Below are 19,977 nucleotides of genomic sequence, written 5' to 3'. Positions count from 1 at the left end.
GTAACATCAAAAGTAAACGGCGCTGTGAATAATATAAACTCTTGCTCAAAATATGAGAAATCACAAAATCTTTTTTGAAACTCTTTTGACAATGATTCCAGGTGATTGTCATACTTGGCAAAACTTAGTGCTGACTTAGTATTAGTACTATTTTTTAAATTTTTTCTTTGCACATAGGAAAATGAATTAAATTTTCATTTGAGACTTGTGACTTCCATAATCTCAATTTTGTAATAAAGCATTTGACGTCATCATACAACTGAGTTGTTTTTACCTTGTAATTTCAAATTGAGATCATTTAATTTTGCTGTAATGTCCACAGCAAAAGCCAGATCCTGGAGCCAACTTTCATCTTTCATTTCATCAGTGTTTCCACCTTTCATCTCCAAAAAAGTGATTATTTCTTGTCTTAACGAATAAAATTTTTTCAACACTTTGTGACATGACAACCAGCATATATCTGTGTAGAATGGTGAACTGATGATCCATATTTTCTAACAACTGTTTGAATTATCCATATTTTCTAACAACTTTTTGAATTGATGGTGGTTGAGAGGACGACGTCTTTATAATCCAATTTTAAAATCTTTCAACACAAATTCTGTTGATGAATAATACAATAATACAGTAGAAATGTGTAAATGACAAATCCGGATGTAAATTCTTTATTTTTGCTTGTAACTTGGCAGCAACACCAATATGTCTGCCAACCATATTCGCTGCACCGTCAGTAGACAAGCATACAAGTTTGCTCAAATCTAAATTATATTCATGCAGAACCCGTTTAATGTTCTCAAAGATGTCCTGGCTTGTTGTAGTGTCATGGTGCATAGGGATTAGTTCAATCAGTTCTTCATAAATGTTGAATTTATTGTCGCAGGCCCTGATGAAGACCGCAAGCTGTGCTGCCAGTGATATCAAGTCTCATCAATTGCAATTGAAAATTGTTCCAATCTTAACGATTCAGCTTTCAACTGTTGCTTCAAATCACTTGACATTTCATCAATCCATTCAGCAACAGTGTTCCTGGTGAGGGAAATATTTTTAAACAAGTATGCTTTTTCCGGACATAACTTCGGCCGTTTTTATAAGGCATTGTTTCACAAAATCTCCTTCGGTGTAAGATTTCCCATGCATCGCTATCAATCGACTGAGTTCATAGCTTGCAGTAATGGAAGCAACATTTACTTTCTGACTTTTTGTAAAAAAGGCCTGTTGCTGTGTCAAGTTAACCGTCAATTCTTTGAGCATTGAAACATGCATGGGACCTTCATATTTATTATAAGACAGATGATTTGTTTCATGTCTTTGCAGATTATATGGTTATTGCAAATTAAACAATGTATATTTCCATTCACTTCTGTGCAAAAATACTGTCATTCCCATTTTTCTTGAAACACTCGCCCTTCTTCATTTACCTTTCTTTTTTTCTTAGTTGCAGAAGCACTAGCCATTTTAAAAACAATGTGCAATCTGGAAAATTAAAAAGTCAAAATAAAATCAAACACAACAAAATATATTTATAAAATATCAATAAAAGCAGTTATCGCAAAAGAACCTGACCCCTGCACAGTATTACCCGTTTCATATTTTTAGTTATAAAAGTTAATTTTAATAAAAAGTACACAATAGTAAAAAGCAATATAGATATAGGGCCTACATGGCAGGAAACGTAAAAGTAGATAAAATAAATACAGAATAAGAGGTGTGTTCGAAGAATAGTTAACATTTCTTATCTATCCTTGCTTTGGGAAAGTTATTTTTGACATTGAAACCATCAATCATCATCATCACGAGCACCACATTTTTTTTTTTTTTTGATTTATCACTTCATGAAGACAATTTGTTCATCGACAGGTTTATTGAAAATAGAAGGTAAAAACTGAAAGGAAAGAAAAAGAGAAATACAGTGACAGTGTGACAAGTGGGTAAGAGAGAGAAGTGGGAAACGCTTAAAAGTCCAAGACAATAAAAATGTGAGTCCAAATAACGATGTGAAGAAATTGAAAGTCAATAAATTCTGTAAAAAAAAAAAAAAAAAAAAAAAAAGGTATTTGTTTCTTTGAGGGCCACTGAAGCTAATTTGCCGGTGATAAAGCAAAAAGCTTGTCCCTTCAAAAAATTGAATTTTCTGCTGGTTGTGGGTTTTGTAAAATTATGTTTTGTCAGTTTTCACGGGTACGAGTCGAAAAAAGATAAAACAAATCTAACAAAACTAATGTAACAAAATAACTTTTTATTAACTTTAAATAAAAAAAAAAGAACGAATTTAAAAACAAAACGAAACAATTAAAACTAAAACAAATGTAACGAATTAAAAATATAAAAACAATTAGAATTTTAATTTTGTGGATAGAGCAAGATCGGGCAATAGTATTCCATTTTAGATGTGGCAATAGTATTCCATTTTAGGACATATTTGTCTCTTATGCAGATAGAGGATTGCATCGGCAGTGAAATACCTACTGGAGTGGTAGAGTGATCCAATTATTTTTCCAGTGATCTTGGCAACAGATTTGATGTATGTGTTCCATTTTAGATCAGGAGTGAAGGTCAGTCCCAGAAGTTTCTCAAGACATGGGGCTTTTTTCCCCAAGACGAGAACCATTCATTTCACTTGGGGCGTGGTGGAGACCAGGGCGATTATGATGAAAAGAGAGAAGCTTGGTTTTCAATGCATTAAAATTAACCAGCCACCCTTTCCCCATTCTACCACATTTTCAAGATCAGAAGAGAATCAGAAAGATCTTTATCATTGTCAGCCTTTGAAGTGTTGCCATAGATTGTGGTGCCATCCGCATAAATTTCTAGAAATGTGATTTAAGAAATCATTGATGAAGATGAAGAAGAAAGTTGGACCCAAGATGGAACCCTGAGGGCTACCAGTGTTGACACTGAGTTTCTGATTTCTGACCATCAACGACTACTCTTTCATTCATTCATTTAGATGTTAGGTCAAGTTTGAATAGAGAAAGGATTTAATAATTGAGGACATTTCCAGCTATTCCGTAGTTGAAAATCTTGTGAAGTAGACTTTTATGCCATACCCTATCAAAGCCTTCGATATGTCAACAGTTATTTGCTCTTGAAATGAAGCTCTCATCGAGAGATTCACTAATCCTATATGATATCACAGTTAGCACAGCAGCTGTAGATCTAACGAAAACCATATTGCATGTCACGAGGTTATTTTTGCTGAGGTGGTTGACTACTTCTCTATTTATCACAGATTCCAGTAACTTACTCATGACACTGATTAATTGGTCTGTACTAAAAAGCAGGTGATTGATCTTCAGAATTTTTAAATACAAGGCAGACTGATGAAGTTTTCCAGGATGTTGGGAAGCATTTCTCTTTAATACAATGTTTATAAACAGTTTTGTAAGTATGGGAGTTAGTTCTGGTTGAAGGTTTTGTAGCACCATGATTGGAATGCCGTCAAAGCAAGTTCCTTTACTGGAATTAAGGTCTTTGATAAGCTTAACAACATCACACAAATATTTGTATGCTGCATAGTGTATTTTCGGACACAGGAGGAAATATGGTGGCCATGGTCCGAAAGGGTAAAATTTGCTGCAAAGTTTTTGGCAGAGTTTTGCTTTGTCAGATGCCGATGAAGTTACCTCTGGTCCATCGATGATGGACCTGAGGTAATTTAGCAGTTTTGGCAATTTCTTCAAGTTCAAATTTGTTTCCTGTGAATGTTAGGTCAAGTTTGAATAATGCTATTAGCCATGGCAATGAGTGGTTGAAAAAGTTTCTTAGAATTGTTAAAAGAAAGGAGCTTTGTTAGTTACCATCCATTTACATCTCTATTCTAAACTGGAGTAATTTTCTGACATTGCTTGGATATGTGTAATTTTGTTTTATTCATAAGTCTAGAATATTGTGATATCCTCAACAAATATACCCATGTCAGGCAAAATTTCATCAAGGAGGTTGTTTATAAATATCATGTAGACTCACATTAATCTAATATTTGGATGTATGATCATCACTTGGATTTTCCTTTTAGGTAAGAAGAATCTATTCTATATATTTGTTAAGTAATAATATATATTCATTTGCATAAGACTTTCATGCCAGACCATATCAAAGGCCTTGAATATGTCAAGGGCTACTGCCCTAGCTTCATCTGCTTTATTCAGTGTTCATGCCAAAAGTATCATCAGGATACTGCAGTCAAACGAACTTGCCTAAATCCACACTGTCAATCAGAAAAATGTATGATAAAAAGGTGATTCAACATTTAAAGATTTTAGCAAAGAGTGAGGAGACTGACGAGGCAGTAATTAAGTAGGTCAGTTCTTTCACCAGAATACCACAATATTTGGCAAGACCTTTTTTGTAGAGTTGTAAAAAAACAGTGGCTAGCTCAGCAGAGTATCACTTTATCATATAGCAAGGATAAGATCAGGCCCACATTGTTTTTATAATTTGAATAATATATATTGCTAGGGATTTTCATGTTCTCAGGTATGTTGTTACTAGAGAATATTCTTATTGTTTTGACCCTCGAGTATATATCCGACACAGTTAGACACAGTTATTCAATCAAGAACCACATCACTCTATCTAAAAACATATAAGATATAAACTGATATATTCTAGAGAGTCAAAATAATGAAAAGAATATTCTCTTGTCATACCCCTTTCTTAAAAGATGGAATTGCCTGATCACTGAAGATACAATACAAAAAAGTAATTTTTAGAATTTTAGTTTGTGATGTGAGATTTTTTGCTTGTCATCTTTGGAAAAGGAAATACTTGAGTAGAAAAATAATTCTAAAATGGCTGCATGAACATTGCTAGCAAGATTTTATCAAATATATTTCTATGAGATTTGAACTAAAATCCTTTCTTAACCTTTGGGATTGGATCAACGTTCTATCCAAAGATGATATGATGTTGTGGGGTCTGCACATAATCAAAATACTTTTAATCACAGCAATAATAGATAACAGATGAGCAATTGTGTGTTACTCAAATTTTTTCAGAATTAATGAAATAGTTTCTTTCTCTCTTTTTATTACTTTTCCAAATTTTAAAGAAAAATATAAAGCAGCAGATAATGCTATGAAATCTCTCTCTCTCTCTCTCTCTCTCTCTCTCTCTCTCTCTCTCTCTCTCTCTCTCTCTCTCTCTCTCTCTCTCTCTCTCAATCAATCAAATATGTTTAACCATTTTTTACATGTGAGATTTTTCAAAAAAAAGAGACACTTGGATAGAAAATTTATTCTAAAATGGCTGACAATTCTTTAAAAAAAAAAAGATTTTTAAAATGAATATCCAACATTTTTTCCTGCATGGACATTATTAGCAAGATTTAACAAATAGTTCGTTACTACAAAAAATGCATTCAATTTGGTCTTCATTATTTTTCCCCCTTTCCCAAACTTAATAAATGTAATCTAAGTAGCAGCAAATTTGTCCAAAATGAATTGGATTATTATTAGACATTATTTAAGTTTGCTGAGATTTCTCATAGACCTTTTCTACTGCTGAAACTTTTTCTTTGAATGAAACATGTTACCGTAGGTTAACTATTTCATAACAGAATAACATTTTTTTTCACTGTAATTTGTAATTAACCTTTTGCGTCTTATGAACAAACTTTTGTGTGATTGTGAATTGTCTAAAAATAAAAAAAATTTAGGTTTTTTTGCATTACTGATAATTCCTTTGTAGACGATGATCATGAAGATGATGGGGATGGTGATCAGAAGTACATAAATGAAGCTGACGATACAAATGCAACAAAGAAACCTGGACGTTCTAAGGTTCCAGGTAACTAAAAACAAAATAATCCATTACTCTTCGACTCCTTCATTAAATATTATAAGATATTAATTTTAAGAAGTGTTCAGTCAATCTGCATTTTGCGATGAATAAATGTTATTTCAAACTCAAGTTTGAACGATGGACAGAGACTCTTATTATAAAATTGGTTGGATGCATCTAAAAATGGTATTTCAAACTTAAGCAAAACAACATCACTGACCAATGGATAAACAGAGCACTTTATAAAAAAGCTGGGACACCTGTAAAAAAAAAAAAAAAATTAATGAATTTTATGCGGATTTGATAAATTGAAAATTGCTAAGATCAAAAAATGTTCAAAACACAAAGATTTCCAGTTTTGTCAAATATCTCTTATGTTAAAAAAACTAGGACTTTATTTGCTAGAAAAAATCCTAGTTTAGTTAACAAAATAAATAATTCTGTGTTTTAGGGAACAAGAATCTCTACTACGGTGGTGAACCATTACATCTTATTGGCCAACAAATAATGGAGTCACTTCGTTTTAGAATTTTGTAGAATTTTTCCTTACTCTTACAAGTTTTACATTTTGTTTTTTTTATTTCAGGGTCAAAAGGATTCGACCCCACCAAGCGCCGATTTACAACAGACGAACTGAAACCACAACCATTGGTTAAAAAGTCACGCAAGGTTACAAAATACTTTTCTGTCATCTCTTTAGTATATATCTCTACTTATATATAAAACTTTGTATGTATGTGAGTTTTTCTCTATAAACTCCGAAATATTTGGGTGTTTTTTTTTTTCTTCCTGTGTCTGGAAGTTTTGAAATACCTCCAAAAATTAATAATCGAAAAAAAATCCACTTAAAATAGGAACAGTCCAATTTGACCAAAGTTAACATCCTTTTTCTTCTTTGATAAGACAGGGATGCATTCGAAATGAATGTTTCTGTTTGGAGCACAATTGAACCATGATATTTGACTTCTGCATTTTAAGCTTAAATTCAAGACATTATACAAAAGTAATTTTATAAAATCAATAGTAGGTTCTCTACAGTGCAATGTAGACTACAATGTATTGTGGTCTAAGTTAAACTTTTTTCCGGTGCACCACAGTAAGTTCATGATTATTGCAGGCAAACAATCTATTTGATTGAAAAATGATCGATTTCACTGATTTCAATGAAAATAAAAGTATAGGAAGTGTGGAACATTCATTGATCCTCATTCAATCATGGGCAACGTTGTTCCAAAAGTAAAGCTTTTTTTTTTTTTTTTAACTCATAAGGTTGAAGAACTATGAAAATGGTCCAATTAAAATGAGCGACCTTTTGTGCTCCAGAATTTATATTTCTACATAGAAAGTAAAGTAACTGACCCTGACGGCATCCCAATTATAGTGTTAAAAAAGCTTCAACCAGAACTTGCTCCCATACTTACGAACTTGTTTAAGCATTGCCTTAAGGAGAAGTGCTTTCCGACTCCCTGGAAAACCTCATCAGTATGCTCTGTATTTAAGAATTCAAGTGATAAGTCATCTCCCTCTCAGTACAGACCAATAATCTCCTGTGTGTTATGAGTAAGTTGCTGGAATCCATATTAAATAGAGAAATAGTCAACCACCTCAGCAGAAATAACCTTCTTAGTGACACATAATATGGTTTCCGTTCTGCAAGATCTACCGCAGATTTGCTAACGGTTATATCTCATAGGATTAGTGAATCTCTTGACAAAGGCTTCCTTTGTACGGCAATTGCTCTTGACATATCAAAGGCCTTCGACAAGGTATGGCATAAGGGCCTACTTCACAAGATTTCTAGCTACAGTATAACTGGAAATGTTTTCTCAATCATTAAATCATTTCTCTCCGATAGGCTCATAAGAGTAGTGGTCGATGGATAAAAATCCGAAGCCTGCAGTATTAATGCTGGAGTCCCTCAAGAGTCAATCCTGTGCCCAACTTTCTTCCTGATCTACATCAATGACTTCCCTAAACACATACTTAAATCATTCGTTGACATCTATACTGATGACACGACCATCTACGGCAACACATCAAAGGCTGTAAATGACAAAGTTCTCTCTGATTGTCTCTCCTCTGATCTCAAGCGCGTGGTTCAGTGGGGGAAGTGGTGGCTGGTTACCTTTAATGCATCCAAAACCAAACTCCTATCTTTACATCATTAACGCTCTGATCCTCATCTGGCATCAATGTAAATGGATGGCTCTCGTCTAGGAGAAGCCCCATGTTTTGACAAGCTTCTGGGTTTGACCTTTACTCCTGATCTGAAATGGAACACGTACATCAAGTCTGTTGCCAAGGTCGCTGGAAAAATGGTAGTATCCTTCTACAGCTCCAGAAAATATCTCACTGCTGATGCAATTCTCTATCTATATAAAAGCCAAGTATGTCCAAGGATGGAATACTGCTGCCATATCTGGGCAGGAACTGCTAAAAACAGCCTATCCTGCCTTGACAGAGTACAAAATAGACTTTGTGGCTTAGTGGGTGATGCCCTTTTCTCTTCCCTGCAACCTCTTTCCCACAGAAGATATGTTGCGAGCCTATCTTTGTTTTATCGTTATTTCCATGGCAGGTGCTCGTCTGAACTCCAATCTCTGGTCCCCCCTCGCCAATCTTTTACGAAAAACACCTGTCTAGCTGAATCCACTGTCAAAAATTTTCCCCACTCTTTATCTGTGCCTAAATCAAAACGTAGATTCCATGAACAAAGCTTCTTTCTTAGAACTGCACTCCTGTGTAACTCTGTTCCGTCTGCCTGCTTCCCACCTGACTACAACCTGGATGTCTTCAAGTTCAACATAAACAAATTCCTGATAAACCGCCCCCTTAAGTAAACACTTCATGAAATCTCCACACTAACGTACTGTACTTGCAATAACCCTTATCCCTGAGTGGCTTCCGGGCCTTGATAAGTGGTGACCACTGTTAAAAAAAAAAAAATGTCACTACCATTCTTAATACACTTTTGCTAGAAATTCGATGCTGCATGTCTGCTTCTGATGCATGGCCATAACATAGGCTACTTTCTTAGAGTCTCACACTGTCAATGTCTGCAACAGAAAGATGAAACTTTCAGGTCATGAATGCATAAGTTCAGTCATCATAACAATGTAATTGTGCTTTATGTAAGATAGAGAAAATTTCATCCGTATACCCTCAAGTGCTGATCTGGCACTGCAATAAATGTTCACCGATGGCCATCTTATGAGCTTGTAACACACCCGGATGTTGGCCATTTTTTGTGTCTACATATTTATTTTGAAAAGTGTCGACCAGAAGTGTCTACATATTTATTTTGAAAAGTGTCTTGATAGAGTTCTTCTTTTTGTTTACCCCAACCCTTGGTTTCATTTGTGTTTTTTAAACATTGAATTAGTTAAGAAGAAAAAATATTTTGAAGTATATTTTAGTTTCTGTTATAACACTTTAATAATATATGTTGAAACTATTAAAATAAAAATATCTCAACAATTAATAATAATGGCATTGCACCCAGTATTATTCAAATGTTTAATATAAAATAAAGTGACTTTTTATATCGTAAATAACCTACATTTCCAAAAAGTAAAGTGATTTTTATATTGTAAACTGCTGTAAAGTGATTTTTATATTGTAAACTGCTGCAGTCATTTTTTGGGACTGACTCTATAAGAAATGCTACCCCCCCCCCAAAAGTATATATATATATATATAAGTAATTTTTAATATTGTCAATCCTTCACCACATCTAAAAAATTCTTTAAAAAGATATCAGGTTGTTGCATAAGTTCCCACTGTTTCATAAAAATATTTTGGTTAAAACATGTTTTGATATTTGGCGAAGTGTTGTATATCATTAGAAAGCACGTATTCTGTTCTACAAGATAATCGTCATCGTTTTTTTGCTTATATAATTTTTTCTTGTTTTTCGGAACCATCAAATGGATTGTCAAGTAGATAAAATATCACATTTTTGATACCTTCTTTTCGCCTTTAATCGAGGTCAAAAAGCAAGTGAATTGACCAAGGATATTTGTGCCATATCTGGAAAAACTGTGATGGCTGAGAGAACTGTTTCAGATTTAAACACAGTAATTTTGACCTCAATGACACTCCTCATTCCAGAAAACTAATCAAGATAGACGAAGACCAACTCATGGTTCTTTAGAAGGAAGATGTAGAGAGAATCGGGTGAAAAGATGAATTGTGTGATTTTGCGACAATTTCATGCCACCTTCAGTCGATGGGATTCACACAAAAACTTGAAGCTTGGATCCCACACGGACTTACTTTTGCTGTTAAAATTCTTTGATTTTCTTTAAAAAAAAAAAACAAAAAAAACGGCAGGAACTTATGCAACAACCTAATATATATGAAATAGTGATTTTTATATCATAAACTGTTTCAGACATTTCTGGGGCTGACTCCATAACATGAAGTGATTTTTCATTTCGTAAATACCCAAAAAATATATATGAAATAAATGATTTTTTTTATATTGTAAACAACTTCAGCAATGGTGTTAATCTACAATAATACTTCTTATAAGTTCTTATATAGTAAAAGAATAATGAATTTCTTTAATGTTTTTTACCTTTATTTATTTATTTACTTTTTTTCTTAGGTGTTTGTTCCTGATGAACACAAAGACGAAAAATATTGGGCTCGACGCAAAAAGAACAACGTCGCTGCTAAACGTTCTCGTGATGCACGTCGTGTCAAGGAGAACCAAATTGCTCTGCGGGCCAATTTCCTAGAGAGTGAGAACCAAGCGATGAAGGCCAAATACGAAAAAGTCCTCAAAGAGTTCTCGATTATTAAACGGGAGAACGAGACTTTGACATCTAAAAATCTGTATCTCCAGAAACAGCTCAACAAATTTACTCTTTAAAAAAAGAGGAAGAAATGGTCGACTGGTCCAATTTGATATGTTGTTTCTGGCTGTTTTTGTTTTAGAAATTCTTTCAGTTCTTTTTCTGGACAAAGTGTTCATTCAGCACTTCAATCATGATAACAGTTGAAAGGAACTGATGTAGCGTAGTATTGGCATCACTCCAACAACATATTCATAAATCTAAACAAAACATATTTTCAAATTGACTTTGTTTCAGAAATTTTTTTTTCTGTCAAAAGAAAGATCCTCGAATAATGTATATTTATAAAATATGATATGGGACCAAATATCCAAGAAACTTTACATTAAAACTGGTTCGGATTTTTTTATACAGCTTGAATAAAAACAAAAATGAATGAAAAGTAAAGAATTAAACTGTATTTAACAAATACAAATTAGTGCATTTCTAAAGTCAATTTTTAAAAAATAGACACTATTTCCTAAATGATCACAGTGCAAATGGGATGAAACATGTCACAACCTTCACCATCATACTCGGATGCCTCCAAATACTCTCCTGGCAACATGGAGAATTTGCTTAAGGCATTCTTTCTGGTCAGGTATCGCTTATCACTTAAGATGTTTGCGACTCACAGATGTTGCTTCAGACAAATTCTGGCTTCACCTGCTATTGTATCAGCTTAATGCTGGTTGGATCCCTGGCCACACCATCATAAATAACATCATTAAATGTTCTGAGTTAAACAATTAGTGTTCTCTTGATTTTAAAGCCTATTAGAAAATAGGAAGCAACCAAACTGAAGTAGAAACTCTTTAATTTTATATGCAACCTGTAATAACCATTTTTCCCGTCCTCCATAATCTGCAATTGTGATAGTTCCCGAAATCATTGTACAGAAGGAGGATACAAAGAAACTGTCTTGCTGATTCTTGAAGTATGATTTTGTGTTGATATCTCTAGAATCAAAAGGTTTAAAGGTACAATATGGCCACCCCAGATTAGTTTGATTGTGAGAGAAAGAGCTTCATGAAACATCATGGCTATTCGAATGTGTATCAGTAACGATATGATGTCAGTCGAATCATCAAGACAAGCGATTAAATATATGGGTGTGTGGAATGGCTAGCAATAACAGTTCTCTTTTCTTTTCTAATAAAAAATACATAAAAATCTTTAAATATTTTTTAAAAAATCCATTTTTCTGGATGTATTTAGGATGATATTAAACAATTAAAAGTAAAGGAAACATTCTATTATAGTTCTCAACATTCAAATCTAACTAATTTGGAAATAGAACCAGTTTTCTTGAATATAGACAAAGTATTCAGTGCTTGTATTCATATTACTTAGAAGATATTTCAGTTATAAAACACGGATAACTATTTTTACAAAGAATTATAAATTACTAGTCAACCTGTTGGCCCTTAAAAAAAGGGTAAAATGAAAAATGTTCAAAATAAAAAGTGATTTTTAGATTATATTGATTTTATTGTCTTTAGAAAACATTTTTTTAAGTGATGAGTGAAAAAAATAAAACTCAGGAAGCATCCAGAGCACTACTGCAAGCACTAATTAAAATTAAGGAGACCCTATTAAAAGCACTACTAAAAGTTTCTCCTTGAAGAGAAAGTATTTTTTTAAGTAAAGCCTTTAAAAAAACAAATCGTCAGAATCTACAGGACCGTTAAAAAAAAAGCAGTAAATATGGTTATAAATATGATTATAATTGTATATTTATATCATGTTTTTTAACTCAACGCGGTTAAATTACATTTATTTGTAAGAAAAACACGTAAAAATGAGTAAAAAAACAAAAAACGCATACTCAACCTTGTGTCTGCTTTGAATAGCAGCAGTGGCTTTTAATTGAGACAGAACAGCCATGAAATATGGAAAGCAGGTAAATTCTTTTGAAACCGGAAGTCAGAAACTAGATGGACGATTTAAACGCCCAGGCAAGCAAGCTGATCTGAGTTTTATAATTATATAAATAAAGAAAACTGTAGAAATATAACTTTTTTTTGTCAGATCAGTACTTTTTGTATGTTATCATTAGAAATAACAGAAAATCTTAATGTTCGAAAATTATTCTGCAATAATTTGTTTAAAAAATTTCATTTATATAGGCTGTTCTTTTAACATATGCTAGCATAAGAAAATTGTTAAATATGATAAAAAAGGAGACATTTATGAGTAAAAATCAGTATTTCTACATTCAATTCCTTCAAAAATGCAAAATATTTTAAATAAATTTATTTATTAGATTATTATTGTGAAGATGGAATCAAAAATAATTTTTGGAAATTTTCATTTTTTATGTTAGGAAACTTTTTTTTAAAAAATATAAATATAAAAAATTTAGTCTTGCTTTTGTGAGATGATCGTTCAAAAGTAACAGTGTTCTCAAAAAGTATTTTGATTCTGCATTTGTTTTAATCATTTTTTGCAAAAATTGTTATCTGTTGAATTGAAACATTTAGTTTTTGAAATAAATATAAATTATGTCTAACTTTTAATTTTTTAATAGAAGAATATTGTTCTGCGATTATGTCAATTTGAAAATGTTTTATTTACGTTTCGTAATGCTTGGTGTTTTCAGTGATGCATATTAAACTCATTCCTTTCAGCTGCTAGCACAATTGTTGTACTGAATAATACATGGTTCATTTTTCTTTTTGATTTTTTGGGGGATTTCTCAAATCTAAGGAAAATTATTTTTGATTTTTTTTTTCAAAGTTGAATTAAAAAAGAAAATGTTTTAACTTGTTAACTTTAATCTTGCATTATGACCACAAAAAAATAACATAAAAAAGACATGTGGCATTTTGCTATCGATCTAGCCCCGGTGTAGCCTGGAGATCATGGGCCCCAATAATTGTTGGCAAGCAATTTTCTTGGGATCCTGTGAAACAATAATCATTAAATTAAGGTAAGAATGACCCAATCTTGCCAGAATATGCTTAAATCTGAAGCAAAAATGAGATCTCGTTTTATACAACTCGGTTATTTCCCTTTTCTCACTATTGAATTGAAAATAAGACAATTCACTGTTTCTATTCATTATGATACAAAGTTTGTTTTTGTTTTTTTTTGTTTTTTTGCTTGTTTAATTTTAAAAGATTTTTTAAAATAACATTTTCACATTATTTCTATTTTATGGTTAAGAATTTTGCTTTGTTTTTGAATGGGAATCACAAAGAGTATGAAGGTCATTAGAAAAAGATCGGGATATATTAATCTATCCAAACATTTCAAGTTGTGAAGAAAGGAAGCATTTTGTAACCACACGAAAATTTGATTCCAATAGAATTCAAAAAATTCTTAGATAACAAATAAATTTTATTATTTTTTTCTAAAACCTGGCAACACCCATAACATCATCATCTAACATATAAATATTAAAAACTGAAATTATTTTTCTAAATGATTTTTAAATGCACCAAAAATTCTAAGAATATCAGACTATATTGAGAAACATTTAAAAAAAAAAAAAAACTGCTCAAGAAAATTCCCTTTCTTCACCTCACCAACTCTAATAAGATTCTTTGTTCAATTAGACATAAAAATATTCACTTATATTGTAATATTCTTAACAGTAATAGTATTGTTAGTAATAATAGTATTATTTTTCTTTCTTTTTTTTTTATTTATTTTATCTTTTTTTCTCATCAGTTTTTGTTTTTTTCTTATCAAATAATGTTTCAATGATTTTGTCTATGAATAGGAATTGCAATGCAATAGGGAGCAGGCAAAAACCAAATAATTTTAGAACGGAAGAAAGTCTTTATCTCATTTTTGTGGAAGACAACAACCAAAAATTAATGTGAAAGTAAATTGAATAATCTTCCTTCTTACCTTCTTGTTATCACTTTATCAAAATTCTATTTTTCATTAGAACCAGAAAAGATTATGGAGGATTTTATTTCAAAATAATTACCTGCAGAGAACTCTTCAGTTTAAAGAGATTAAAATATCTAAGATATTTTGTATTTAAATACAGGTTTGAATAGATTGCAGTTTTAAAAAAATAATATATCTTCTGTTTGGAATTTGTATATTTTCCATGAGGCGGTAGGTTAAATGCGTTTTCTTGTATTTTATTTTTCAAATGTAAAAATTATTTTTTTGAAACCAAGAAAGCAAATAGATTATTGTCTATTTAGTGACTTTTGGTCCTTATATTTTTAGCTCAATTCTTAAGGGTTATTTTCCTAGAAGAAAATTATGTTAGGCAACTGTTCAGCTGGATAATCAGATGTCAGAGGTCAAGAAGACAAATACCTCTAGCCCAATTATTATCCCCGTCTCATGTCTTTCTCATCAACTTCCACTCAGCTTATCAGTTTGGCCAAGTTAATAATTTCTCTTGGGAATTTTTTTGCATTGAAACCATTCATCACAATCACTTAAGATATAATTCCATAGTTTTATGCCAATTGTTTATATTTTTCTTGGCAATCAAAACAATGGACTCTCACATTCTAACACTACTTGGTATATCTCTTCTGATAACTACACTTTATATTTTCTGTACTTGATCAGTGAAGAGGAAATCCTTTTAGTTTGAATAAAGTTTTGTTTTTGTCCCAACCCAGAGTGCTCTTTTTTAGGGAAGTGGATTTTTCCCACATTTAAAACTGACCTCATGGGGAGGCAAGTGACTAAGAACATTGCTGCTGTGTGATTCAATTTTTTTTTGTTTTTTTGTCTGCTAATTATTTTCAGAACTGGAAACTTGATAAGAATGATCCTTTAACTATGCAGATTATCTGGGAAGGAGAATAACTTTTCAAGAAATCTGCAGGAAAGCATTTAAAATTATTTCAATCATAAAATTAATTTCTCAAAATCCGCCCCCCCCCCTTTTTTTTTTTTTTCTGTTAGATTTGCACTCAACCAATTAGAGAAAAAATGAGAGATAAAATAAATTTATTTTAGTCAACAGTATTGCATAATGAATGTGTAATGAAATGAATGTTATTAGTAGAAGTGTTATTAACGCTTTTGATATTTATACATTGGACTACAGCATTATTGCCAGAAGGTTAGACACATGATCAGATATGGTTTTGAGAAGTCAGTTCACTGGGATAAGCAGACTCTGATCTATCAAAAAAAATGCTTGAGCAGCCATGTTGACATTTCCTGGTCTTGAGTGATTAGCAATGAGTCATCCTTTTCAAGAAGGTTAAGCCCAGAAGTGTGAAACTCCTAAGATTGAATAGAACTATTGGATTGATCTGTATCATAGAATTGTAATACAAAATCCAATCTAACTAAAAACATTTTGTCAGCATGAATATTGATTAGTAATTATAGACTGATGAATGTATGAGTTAATTAATATGGTGATAATTAAAGAATACTGTGTCAAATTGTCTGTTGATAATTGCTTGTAGGCTTCACAATAATAGTTAATAGAATTTGTCAACACAAAATGGTGTCTGCTTTAAGATGAGATATTTACACACATGCAGCTACTCACTGAAAATGTTTATAAATCCTCTCCCCATTTTTTTCTATCCTCACTTTTCTCTTCTTTCTCTTCTGCTATAACTCAGATCAATCTAAAAAAAAAATAGTTTTCCTCACACTCTTTTGAATTGCCTTACAAAGTTTAAGAGTAAGAGGCAAAAAATTTTTTCTAATTTTTTTTCTTGACAAGAAATGAATTTCAAGGAAATCCATTTTTTTCTTTAAAATTCATCTTCTTTCTTGAACAAAAAATATATTGACTGGAAAATATAATGTGAAAGAGAAAATGAAATAAAAATCTCTAAACTATTGTCCTTTGCCCAACATCTCTCCTTCCATTGCACTAAATAAAAAATTATCTTTTTCATGGGCAATTACCACTGTCTTTTTTCTCAGTCTCACTTTTTATTGTTTTTTATCTAAAACAGAAAAACATTGAATAAATGAGTGAGATAATTATTTTCTCCTCTTCCAATAGATTCTTTACATTTTTAGTTCTATATCATAGTCTACATAAAGATATATTTACTAATATTTGATGAATGGCTGTTTCATGCTTTTGTTGACATAATTATATATTCAGACTGTAAGAAACATCCAATAGATCTTGCTAAGCAACAACACATGAAACTTTTGTGTGCGTGTATGTGTATATATGTATGCATATATATATGTATGCAGTCGACAGAAAATCCCAAGCACACAAGTAGATGAAAAGATGTGTAACTTGCAATATCTGAGTGAGTTGAACAATTTTAAAAGCAAGAAGGCAAATCTTTCTTTTTTCAGTTTTCTTTTTCGTTAGAATATTCTTCCAGCTAATTTTCAGGAGACTTTCCTTTCGTCTACCTTCTATGAAGTGTGAACAGTTTTGAAAATAGTCGGGCAACCGCATTTTGTGTTTTTGAATTTAGTCGCTAAGGTTCCGGAGCAAATTGGGGTATTTTGTGTGAGTGTGAATTATCGTGCGGTTTGTTTTCGGTTGAAAAAAAGAAATATATATATATAATATTAATGTCTTCTGTCTGATTTTCTTGCACCCAGTTCTGTACTAATGATGGATGCACTTGTCCCTGGGGTGGTTTTACACATAAGATTCAGACCAGCAAGATAACCCGGTGTTTTCCAGTTCAATTTAAAACATAAACATTTGTCACTAATTTTCAGTCCATTTCTCTGATAAGTATTATGACTTTTTATAACTTCTTTATTCGATGGGAAATAATCACAGTTCTATTTTGCAAAAAAAAAAAAAAAGAAAAAAATGATATTGTTTGATTTGCTTATATAAAATTATGGAAAACATGTTATAATCTCTTACCTGGAAAATACATTTATTTTAACTATAGTGTGTGTGTGTTAACTTTACCTGCCTGAGGAAATTTAAGAATATATAATAACTATGGAAAAACATAGTGGATCAAATGATTACTGCTCAATTTAAAAAAAAAAATAGTTGAAATCTCTATTTTCACTACAAAAAATTTTTCTAACAAATTCATAAATTGAATTATAACAAAAAAAAACCCTAAATATTAAAATTTGTTTCAAATCTTAATTTTCATTTGCTTATATAGATTGGTGAAAAAATGGGTTGGGGAGTATGATTGTTAAGGTCCTTATTGTGTGGATGGGGGGGGGTACCCTTGTGAGTAATGGTATTAATGTTGGAAAGCAATAAAAGTAGGAGCAAATTTGTTCTTTGCTGCTTACGGTCTTTTTTCTGAACTTTTTCTCCATTAATTGTACTTGCTTTCTTTCCATTGCACTTATTAAACCCAATAAAATTTCATGAAAAGAAGGAAATATTTGTAAACGTTAACAACTTTGTGAAAGTTAACTCTGCATTATTATCACCATCATTATCATCATCATCATCATAAAATTTGTTTTATTATTTTTAGTCTTTTTATGATTTGTTGTTGCTTCATTTCAGTTGTTTGAAAATATTTCAAATGGTAAATAAAATTTATTTCTCTTTATATCTAGATGTGTTGTAACTTTAAAACTGCATTTTACATGCATATGTGTACGTATACACACACACGCATAATAAATATATATGTATATATATTGACTGGAAGATCTTATGTGAAAACAGCTTTCTTCAATTTCATGAAAGGTCAACAGCAAAGAAGACATTACAAATGACTAATGAAATGTAATGACCAAATCATTTTTCTCTCTGTTTTCTTAATATTTTATTCATTTGAAATGTTGTTTCCAATATAAAAACATCTTTATTCTTCCTTTTATTTAAACAAGATATAAAAATATATCTAAACTAAATAAAAATTATTTCACATGTGTTTTGGGCAATTATTATTATTATTATATATTATTATTATAAAATTATTTGCTGTCAGATAGTTTCCTCTTTTTCTCCATTTTTATCATATATATATATATATATATATATATATATATATATATGATGAGAGTAAGGGAAATAGTATTCCAACAAATTAGAGAAATAAAAAGGAACAAACCAAGTTATGTGTTCATCAACGTTTTGTCTTCATCCTGAGGAAGTCTCGAAATAAAGATGAAACGTTGATGAACACATAACTTGGTTTGTTCCTTTTTATTTATATATACCTTTTTAAGCCATGGTCATAAAGCTATTAGCAATAGACAGAAGCTATTAAGTTAAGGAATGCATAAAACTTATGAATATCAAGAAAGTCAGCTGAAAATGTGACGGTGATAAATGTTCATATAATGATGTAAACATAAAAGTATTTGATATAATCAGTATTTTTCATTTTTATTGATTTAATTCACGCCTTTATTTTCCCCTATTTGTTCTTTCACCTTTAAGAAAAAAAAGTTGTAATGACTCCGACTATTTTAAAAATATTTTAAAAAAACTGTTTCCAATATCTGAAAATTTCCTTGAAAAAAATGAATACAAATGGAATTTCGCAAATATCTGTTTTGTTTTGCGAGAATCTCATTAAAACGAAACAATAAATTTTGTTCCTTTTTTTTTTTTCTTTTTTTTATTCCCCCTTAAAATTGTTATGAGTTTTTGATCGCAGAAGAATATTAATTTTTTTTGTTATCAATAAACTATTAGACCTGTTCTATTGTTCTGTTGTTCTCCCCTCAAATTTTGATAGGTTAACGGCAGCAACACGTTTCTCTCCCCTACCAATTTAAATGAACTCAACTATTAGCAGCAACAGCACATTTTGCTTCTCTATAAATTCAACATTTTTCCTCAAGATCTTCTTGTCTTGCCAGAGGAAGTCTTGTCAGTTTTTTCTGCAATTTTATCATTCATCTTGTTACTAACATTGCTACTCAATGTTGTCCGGGAGGGGGGGGGTGCAACAACATTGAAAAGTTTTAAAAATATATGGAACATTTTTTTTAAGTTTCACTTCCTCACTATATCTCTTTATTCCCCTTTTCTATTTAACTCTATTTTTCCTTCCATCTTCCCAGCCAAGAAGAATCTTCCTTTAATATGTGTTAAACTTTGATTCTAACCTGACAGGCATTTTAATTCAAGTTTCACACCAAAGTTCACTGAAAAAATATGTCTAAATATCCCTTTTGTTTCTGCTGAAAGAATATTTATATAATATCACATATAAATCTCACCTATATTCAGTATAGGGCAATGCTAAAAAAATTTATAGCAGCCTTGTGGCTGTGTTTTGTGTAATTTCTAACTTTTAACACACAGAAAACTGTCCTTTATATATAATATATTATTATTGTTGTTGCTGCTAATTTAGAAAAAAAATTTCTTTGAGATTTTGTTGTTTGCAGTGGATTTTGTTTATGTCATCAAATTAGTATTCAGTTGAGAATTTATCTCCTACTCAAACTGAGAAAACGTGTTGGACCAAGCCGCTAACACTAGCAATAA

General features: G+C 31.3%; 1 protein-coding gene across 2 annotated transcripts in view; it reads left to right on the top strand.

Moving 5' to 3' along the window:
- Positions 1–11,012, top strand: part of LOC145255728 (thyrotroph embryonic factor-like) — a 185,790-nt gene extending 174,778 nt beyond the window's left edge. Inside the window, exons 4-6 of one of the 2 annotated variants that reach the window (XM_080114336.1) lie at positions 5,689–5,787; positions 6,368–6,450; positions 10,391–11,012. In XM_080114336.1, coding sequence (XP_079970462.1) covers positions 5,689–5,787; positions 6,368–6,450; positions 10,391–10,657 — 449 coding nt within the window. In that variant the 3' untranslated portion in view covers positions 10,658–11,012. The remainder of the gene's footprint in view (positions 1–5,688; positions 5,788–6,367; positions 6,451–10,390) is intronic. The other variant, XM_080114337.1, reaches the window with a different exon arrangement.
- Positions 11,013–19,977: the final 8,965 nt, after the last annotated feature.

This window comes from Euprymna scolopes, chromosome 31 (genome assembly GCF_053919585.1).
Source record: "Euprymna scolopes isolate OS-2025 chromosome 31, ASM5391958v1, whole genome shotgun sequence".
Classification (NCBI taxonomy): domain Eukaryota; kingdom Metazoa; phylum Mollusca; class Cephalopoda; order Sepiida; family Sepiolidae; genus Euprymna; species Euprymna scolopes.
This window is presented reverse-complemented; position numbering and strand designations above follow the sequence as displayed.